General features: G+C 35.8%; 1 protein-coding gene and 1 long non-coding RNA gene across 5 annotated transcripts in view; one reads left to right on the plus strand and one right to left on the minus strand.

Moving 5' to 3' along the window:
* LOC138739687 (uncharacterized) overlaps window positions 1-204 on the minus strand; it is a 43,739-nt gene extending 43,535 nt beyond the window's left edge. The window contains exon 1 of the long non-coding RNA XR_011342367.1: window positions 67-204. This is a non-coding gene — a long non-coding RNA (uncharacterized lncRNA). The remainder of the gene's footprint in view (window positions 1-66) is intronic.
* pappaa (pregnancy-associated plasma protein A, pappalysin 1a) overlaps window positions 1-8,288 on the plus strand; it is a 374,601-nt gene extending 366,313 nt beyond the window's left edge. For all 4 annotated transcript variants that reach the window (XM_069932344.1, XM_069932351.1, XM_069932360.1 and 1 more), the window contains exon 22: window positions 1,851-8,288. In XM_069932344.1, the coding sequence (XP_069788445.1) occupies window positions 1,851-1,964 (114 nt within the window). In that variant the 3' untranslated portion in view covers window positions 1,965-8,288. The remainder of the gene's footprint in view (window positions 1-1,850) is intronic.
* The last annotated feature ends 673 nt before the right edge of the window (window positions 8,289-8,961 follow it).

Consider the following 8,961-nt stretch of genomic DNA (forward strand, 5'->3'; position numbering starts at 1 on the left):
TAATAAAGTTTTAAACTCTAAGGTTCAACTGCATTACGAAGCATTTAGTCAAAGCCATCAACTCACGTGATGACACAATCTTCATTATTCTGAGCTGTTCTGTGAGTTGACATGGTTCTCTCTTTGAAATGTTGTGCCTTATTCCCTCTCTTGTGAAGGCTTGGTCCCCAATGGGTATTCATGATAGAATTGAGGAAATAGATACAAAAAAATGAACAAGAGGGTGCCGAACAAAGAGGATACTGTCTCTACTTCAGTGACATTCCAATGGTCCCCTCTTGCCAAAAACAACTAAAACATGTTGCAATTATATACCATTAATGCGCTAATATAAATACAAAAGCATTCTTAGATTAGACAAATGCTATTCTGAATTGCACTCTCCAGAGATCATATTACCTGTTATAGTTGAAGGGAGATGGGGGGTATGGAAAGAAGGTTTCCAATCATTCACCAAAGATATATACTGTTTCTCTTGGGAATAATCTCATCTATTGTTTTGCCACCTTCACTGACCCCAGCCCCATCTAAGGTTAATTATGATTACTATTCATTCTCTCCAGATCTGAAAAGGATTAGCATTTGTTTAAAAGTATTGAATGATAAATTAAAGCTAACACGCATTTAGTGCTTATACATTAACTTAATGGGTTGCAAATTCTGCTCTCTGACGTCTTGTTTTTTCCATTCTACACTGGTAAATATGAGCAACCCTTCCAAGCTAAACAGGCAACTGCAGAAGATTTTGATGGTGTATGCATAAAGGGTAAATTTCTGGCACTGTGTTTCTGGCAGGAAGCTGAACCCACACTGGCAGGACATATCAAAATCCACGCATTCAATGCCTATGGTTTTCCGACCACTCATTTTAAGAAGGAGCAAAAGAAATTATTCTCAGAATTTATTGACACCCATTAATGTTTTCATGAACAACCTCAATGATCAGAAAGAAGCAGAAGGCATTTGCCATAGTCCGTATTTGCAGGGAAATATGAACAAGTTAGTATCAGTAGAAAATGTTTCAAGCTAATAGCTGTAACTTTACTGACGTCAATATCACTTGCTTTGAGTCGATTCTACCATTATGTTTCCACTGGAAGAGGAGATCAAGAATCCACTTTGTCACTCAATTCTTTTCTTGCTGAAATGTTTTTATGTTATTCCAGTTCAGTACTTTCCCCCTTATTTGTTAGATTCCTATAATTCTGCACAGAAAACACTTGATTTCTCCTCCCATTCCTTTCACCAAAACCATTGTGGTTTTTTTTGTTTGTTTGGATACATTCCTGAGCTTTTATTCAAAAAACATCACAGAAAAGACATTAATTTGCATCCAGGTGGAACTGTTTCACCAAATGAAACAAGCTCTCATTTTCATGCCTTTTGCGACCTGATGACATCCCAAAACACGTGGTAGACAGTGACGTCTTCTGTGAGTGCATTCACTGTGGTATGGTGTTCTCATGCACGTTGTAGCAGACAAGTCAGCTGGGTTGGGTAGCATATGTGAAAACAGAAAAATAAAACATACCATTGGGACCCAGCCACCATGTCATCCATGACAAGCTTACTCTCTGTTTAAATTGATGTTCTGTAGGTGAAGGTGGAATGCAACCAGGCAGTACTTGATAATGGAATAAAGATGTGTAACTAAGCCCAATGTGTCATTGTATTTACGATTCACAGGGATGTATTCTTACAGCTGAATAAACGTTTCAGCAAAATGACATGGTGTTGGCATGTGAATGTGTTATTCTCCCATTTTATGATTCAAACTGCCCCTCAAGTGCTGTATGCCTCGGGGGATCACGGCTCTGGAGAAGTGTCTAATGCAATTCCTTGCCTTGCAGGTCATACCTTTCCCAATGTCTTGTGAACTTCATGGAGACTGTGCTTGCCGCGATCCTGCAGCTCAGGAGCATGGCAAAGTGAGACCACCACGCTTCTACCACGGACACCATTAGCCGGGAGGAACCAGGAACTGCAAACAGCTGAAGGCAGACTGGAAGAGCCACACATTCCTTGCTGCTTAAAGGAGAAACCTCTCCAATCAGATCACACACATACACACACAATTCGACTAGTCTGCCTTCTGCCTGAAGACTGGAGTGAGAGAAGAGAATAAAGACACAAACGACACATTGAATGAACAAATCCCAAAACAGCATGTTTAAAGTCTGCTTGAGTGGCCTCTCCTAATCAACCCTTTTCCCCTACCTACCTTACTCCCTAGATGACCCTCTCCCAGTTCTACATTGAAAGAATTTTTTAAAAAACGTCACAGACACAACCCCACAAATTCCAAAACAAGAAATGTTTTAGGCAAAGTGAATAAAAAAAAGTTAAGATACAACACAAAGATAATTGTCGATAGAAATATTAATGAACTATTTCTAAATGGAAAAACAATTGGTCCACATTTCTGAATGGAAACAGCTGTTTCCATCGCGCTAGTTCTGCTGCCTAATAACCAGCCTACTCACAGTTTAAGAGCAGGTTAACACCAAACCTAAACTTCAGTCTATCTGCCTTAAGCAAAACTTCAGCTTTGTTTTAAAACCCTTTGATTTCATCTCTTAATCTTTTCATTGAAAACAGATCCAGCCAAAAGAAAGAGCCATATTTCAAGAGAAACAAATCTGCTTGTACTCATTCCAATTGCTCTTTGCATGGAATGCAATTGAAAGCCAGAGGAGATTCAGGCAGTTTAAGGTAAATTGAGTGGACTAGTGTGAGGATATTCATGCATTTCCAAAGGTGATTAATGTGTGGAATAAATTTCAGGTAAGTGGAGGAAAAAAAAGTCCTTGATACAGTTCCATGTGTGGTAAAAGGTTTTTTTTTGTAAATTATATCAGCAGTTGCTAAAATACCGGCCTTTCAAATCCTTGTGAAGCAAGATCTGCAAAGTGCAGAAGTCAACTCCATTTTTTTAACCAGTTGGCAGATCAAGCCGTCAATAAATGCCATTGATATGGGTAAACTTAAGGGGAGTATCTTAGCTAGATGAATGAAATCTGAAAGTAACAGAAATAAACAAACAAGATGAAAGTTAGCTCTTTAAATAAAAATCTCAAAGCAAATGTTGGCAATTGTTTAGACAGTCTGGTATGTAGTTACCATTGAAGTGCAGTGTCTGGTGAATGGTCGCATAGATTCTTAGTGCAGAATATATGCAATCTTTTGCATAAAAGATCCAAGAATACTGTCAACTGAATAGATTACAATGCTTGAGCATGCTGTATGGCACTCATTATTTCAGATCAAGTATAATCACTGCCATAAATACATTACATAGTTTTGGAGAGAGTTAAGGAATAGAATCCAACTTGAATGAAGAGAAACAACACCTGCTACCTTCCTTACAGAATTTGTTAAATTTCATTCTAAATTTCCGAAAGCCCTAAAGAGTCTACTCTATTGCTGAAATGTTTCTGCAGCCTATAGACAGCTGAATTATTAATCTACAAGCTTTCTGCTTCTGAAGCAGTGATTGCTTTGTAATTACATTCCTTATAAAGTAAATGTAAGAGGCGGTCCCCACTTAGTTGGCCTGGAGGACCCTGATTAATTCAAAAAATAAGAAAATGAATGTTCATATGATTGAGAAAGGAACATACAAGTTTATGTTTAATCATACAGGTAGATTATCAAGTGCTGGATGGAATGTGATGAATTCTCCAGTTCTACACACCCAGTGTGTCAAAACATTCAAAAAGGAAAAGTCAAGATTTCAACGTTTTTAAAAAAATCTTTATTTCCAAACCATATCTTGGATCGTAGCTTAACTTTCCTTGGGGCCATTCTCTTGGTGATTTCAATTTCATACAAATATGTCTGAAAGTTTTACTTAAATTTACTTTTTACTGTCTGAAGGTTTTGTTCAGTGTAGAGTAGGGGACATTATAAGTCTTGCAACAGAGAAATTAACCCATTGAATTAAAACTAGCTGCAGTGGTCCAAAACACAGGCCTGGCAAATGTTATCCATCATGAACAAAAATAATTTGTGGCCTTTAAAGTCTGACGGTCAGAACACATTGTGCTAATTCACACCTGAAAGCAAAGCCTTCTGCAATTGAAGTCAATAGCTCTGTGTAAAATTGGTTCACAGTTTCTTCAACTTACAGATAGAAAATTGCCATCTTATAAGGATCAGCCAGATTTTCCCAGATTCAGTTTTCTTCTGTTAGATAATCTGATAATTCAATGGGGACTCTAAAATCCTTTCAATCAATTTAAGTGGAGTCAAAATATCAGATAAACAATCAGACAGCTTATTACCAATCAATATGCCTGCAAATATGAATCAGTTGATATTACATTTGGAATTAAGGTGGATATTAATTTTTAAAATTTTCACATGCAAAATTATTTTGACCTTTCTGAAACAAAATTGTTGATGTCTTTAAATGGGTTAAAGACTCAGTTGAAATACTGAACAGTATTCTGGTAAAAATGTGTTGTGACATTTGTGCAGTGATATTTGTATTGTTACCTCCGAGGCCTGATGCTATAATAGTAATAAGATGGAGAATGCATATGTTAAAAATATGGGAGAAAGAGGCACATTTTGATTTTCATATCGGACACAAGAATGGCTGTAGTGAAAGGACAAACACCTATTTTTGTTTAATTTTAATAACAAAGAGCAAAACACAATCTGAAGCAGCACCATTCATCTGATTGTCCAATATTTGCTGTTCTGTGGGTATAACACTGAATAGATGGTATTTCCTCATTCACCAGTTGGTTAGGACCTCAGTGGCTCATCCTTTTGGCTGGTTGATGTGTGTCAAAAAATGGAAAATGCCAATTTCAAAGGGGATTTAAAGCGAGCCAAGCTACCTCCCATCTCTCTTCCATTTTGCCTGGTTGTAACTGTCGGTTCTTATCGGTTTTACCTGTGTTGTTTAAAAAAGAAACGATTTCATGCTGCAAACTCCTGACAGACAAGGTTGTGCAAACTGCATGGACCAATGTTGAGAAAAGAAATCTACCACAACATTAGGGTTTAGACAAAAAAAAACATAGTTCTCCATAGGATTTTGGTGTACAGTCATGTCGTAATGTCTTGTCGATTTTTGTGCATAGTATTAGCTCCAGATAGAGAAAAAAAGAACAACTTTTTGACATTGAATTGTTTAAGTGTTTAAAGTGCTTATTTGTACCTTTGTTATATACTTTGCTTAATTGTATTTAATCAGTATTTTTATTGTGCTCAGTAACTGCATTTGGATTTTCTGTACAGTCATTTATAAATGTCTACATCAATGTTTGTTTTTGAAAAGCTGCTAAGGTCAAACAGGTTTTTTTTTGTATCTGATTCTATTTTAAATTTTAAATTTTTGTTTCCTGAGGCTTGGCCTATATAATATCTTGTGCATTTAAACATTTTTTTTTAAAATGTGTGATTAGTTTAGCTCTGATTAGCAGCCATTGAAAAGGGGACAATACGATGTAGGAAGCATTGATGGATGAAATTCGATCAGTGTTGAAAGAGTTAATTCTTACACTTCCATTCAAGTGTTATATTTAACAGGGACGGTGGTTGGGAAGGCCCTTGGCTTTTGCTAATTAATCACGTATTTTGTTTTATATAATCAACAAAATTGTATTCAGATGATAGTTAACCAATATTTGCTTTATTTTCTTTTATTGTTATTTAACAGCATACAGAAATATTGCTGCTTTTAACAATGAAATATTTCAGTAATGGGAGGCAGATAAATTCAATCTAAATACCGAATTCTGATCATTGATTTAAGTACCGAGTCACATATGCTGGTGGGGGATGTTGATTATTTTCTCTCAAGTTAACTGGTCACCATAATATGTTTTGAGACTTTTTCCTTCACAATTAATTATTGTGAACATCAGTTAAACTCATTTGAAAATTCCCACATCATCTGTTGAAGCATTTTTTTTTATTTTCCAGAAGAGTACATGAAGTCTTGGTTTCTGATTGATCATTTACCTGTCTGCATAATACAAGTCAAGCTGTGATTTCTTTGAGAGAGGAAATATTTTCATATGGCAACTGCCATTGTGAAAAAAACCTGGTATTTATTAGTCATACTAGTTACTTGTTGGGCACCTTATGGAAGTCATGAAAACAATAATCAAATGAAGTGTTGAAAAAAAGTTATAAATGTAACAGTCTACTGTAATATCATATCTTTTGCTGTACCTCATGCCTGTAAACTAGCTGCTTTTTAAATTTAGTTTAATTTAAATTTCCTAGCAATATATAAAGATGTAAATAGTAGAGTTATTTATTAAGAATGTCATTCATTTTTAATTTATATTTACACTTTATCATCTAAATTATTTTTACAACTTTACAATTCCATTGATACAGCCATTTTATTACCTTAATAGTATAATAGAATATGAAATCTACATCAGACATAAATTGTGCTCTTGTAGCTCTCTCTCATTTTGAAGTATGGAATATCTAACCACATACAGGTATTGAATTTACTAAAACACATTCATCTGTGAAATGATTACCTTGCCATTGCTGTAAAAAGCTTCACGCACCTCTGGAAATTGTTTGGACCAGTCACTGATCAGATATCAATTGTGTTTAATTTTCAAATGAGAAAGATAACACCACTGAGGAAATGATCTGAATTGGAGTTCTGTGGGTGGAGTGACTTGGAATGCAAACCTCAAAATTCTGATGTTGAGTGGTTGATATTGATTGGACAAAGCAATTCTGATGTGCAGTGTTTCATCATGGCACGTATCATACACACTGGGCCATGTTTATCCTCGATATGATAAATCTTTCTTGACTGCATTTGTCAATTGTTAAACCTTCCACAATTCAACATCAATCGATGTGAAATCAATACTTTGTCACAATGTTGCGTGTGAAAATCTGCTTGTTAAAATCTAGCAGTTAAGTTGCACTGACCAACATGACCATTCAGCACTGACAAGGTAATGTCATTCAATCCTGGGGTCACATGGCAAAGTTCCTTCCGATCTCCATGAAAATGACCAACACTTTATCCCGAATGCAGAGACATAGGGTGGTTCACCCTGGATGATACTCTGCCATTAAAATTCAGTTGTACCAGATGTGTTTTTTTAGTATCACCAACCAGAGATGAATTTCTGGGTGAAAACTATTTATTGTTATTCTTAATTGACATGAAAAGAAAATCTATTTTGAAATGTTAAAAAATCTCCAAGTCAAGTCAAAATTTGCTTCTCTTGCTCAACTCAAGAGAAAAAATTTTTTGAACTTATTTACATTGAATTGTAAAATATGTAATCTTTAATAATAAGTAGCCTGTCCTCCTTTTCCTCTCTGAGGAGTGAGAGATAACATGATCGCCTGTACCAGCTCCTCAGTTCAAGATGATCTCTTTCCCCAGCTTCATTTTTCCATCTGATCCCTTGATTTCCTGCAATTCCAAAAAATACATATTAATCTCAGCTTCAAACTTACTAAATTTCTGAGCAATCATGGCTTCTGAGATAGAATATTCTAAAGGTTCTCAATCCTCTGTAAAAATGATGTTCTCGTTACCAGGGTCCAACACTTAATCCCGAGACAATACTTTTGTACCCTATAGGCAACATCTCCCAATACTCACTGCTGTTTAACTCTTTAGAATCTCCTAGGTTCCAACAAGATTACCTCTCATTCTTCAACATTTCCGACATTGAGGACACATTCTACTCAATGACTGTAAATTTCTCTTCTTATGTTTTACATTTAGTTGCACAGCAATGGCAAAGCAAATCATAAGAGCTTTGCAGTGAATGTTTTTAAAGAAATTGTTTTTTTTTTCATCTGTTGCATGTAGTCAAAGGTCCTGATAAACCAAAATTTAGCTGCTTTATTCCAGCATCAATCCAGATGCAAGAAACCATTGTCAGGACAAGTGATCAACATCTGGCATTGAAGCGCAAGAAGCTGTTCTAATGCAACTGGTGGTTAGAACAAGTGTCATCAGTTTTACAGTGTATCAGAGTTGATCATTGACACTGTACTTAAATACCATTATGGTGTTCAAAAAGCACTGGTAAATTAGTGGAATCCACTCCACTATCCCATATTCACAATGCACTGTGTTGGGCACTTACCACAGACATATTTTTGTTCTTTTGTACCGCTGCATATATTATGTTGGTGCTCTGACTTTACACAACATGCATCTGTCTGGTGTACTGTATATTTGTTTCTCTGGAAATAATTATTTCTTATGGATAAATAATGTCTCCTCCCTGTTATGTATTCGTTAGAAATAAACACTGGCTATATGAAGGAAAGTGAAGGTGTGCCATACCTCTTTTATAAATTGTTTTCATTTGCGATCATTGTCTGCTTTATGTTCCCCCAACTGTCATTAATGCTTCCAAATGATCAATCTTCACTCAAAACAGTGTTTTTTTTAAATCAAAGTAGTCAAACCAACTTAGAGGTTAACAAGCACGATGGTCTCCACTTTTTTTGATTGAGTTCTGTCACACCCAGCAAATTTGGAGTCAAGACGAAAAAATGCAAAATTGGTCTTCCAAATTATACTGAAGGGAAACAGTTTTTTTTTTCTGTAGTTGATCTTAATTAATGAAGAGTGAATCTTAATCTATTCACCCACTTTATTAGAAATCCGCGGTCTCATACAGGTGAGTCACCTGATTTGCTTCAATGCATTCGGAGGTGTCCCAGTTGAGAAGAACCATTCCTCATAATACCACCACTGAACAGACCATCAAAATGGGCATTTCACCCAAACAATAGGCATGCAGAAGAATAGAAAATAAAAGAGAATGGACTGCAGATGCAACAAAAAAACAGAAAATGTTGGAAACATTCAGCAACTCAAGAACTGCTTCTTTTCCCATACATGTTGCATGACCTGCTGAGCATTTCTCCTATTTTCTGTCTTTATCCATGGAAATAGAGTTATCACATTTTCTTCATTTGTTATATTCATAGAGC

Source organism: Narcine bancroftii, chromosome 1 (genome assembly GCF_036971445.1).
Source record: "Narcine bancroftii isolate sNarBan1 chromosome 1, sNarBan1.hap1, whole genome shotgun sequence".
NCBI lineage: Eukaryota > Metazoa > Chordata > Chondrichthyes > Torpediniformes > Narcinidae > Narcine > Narcine bancroftii.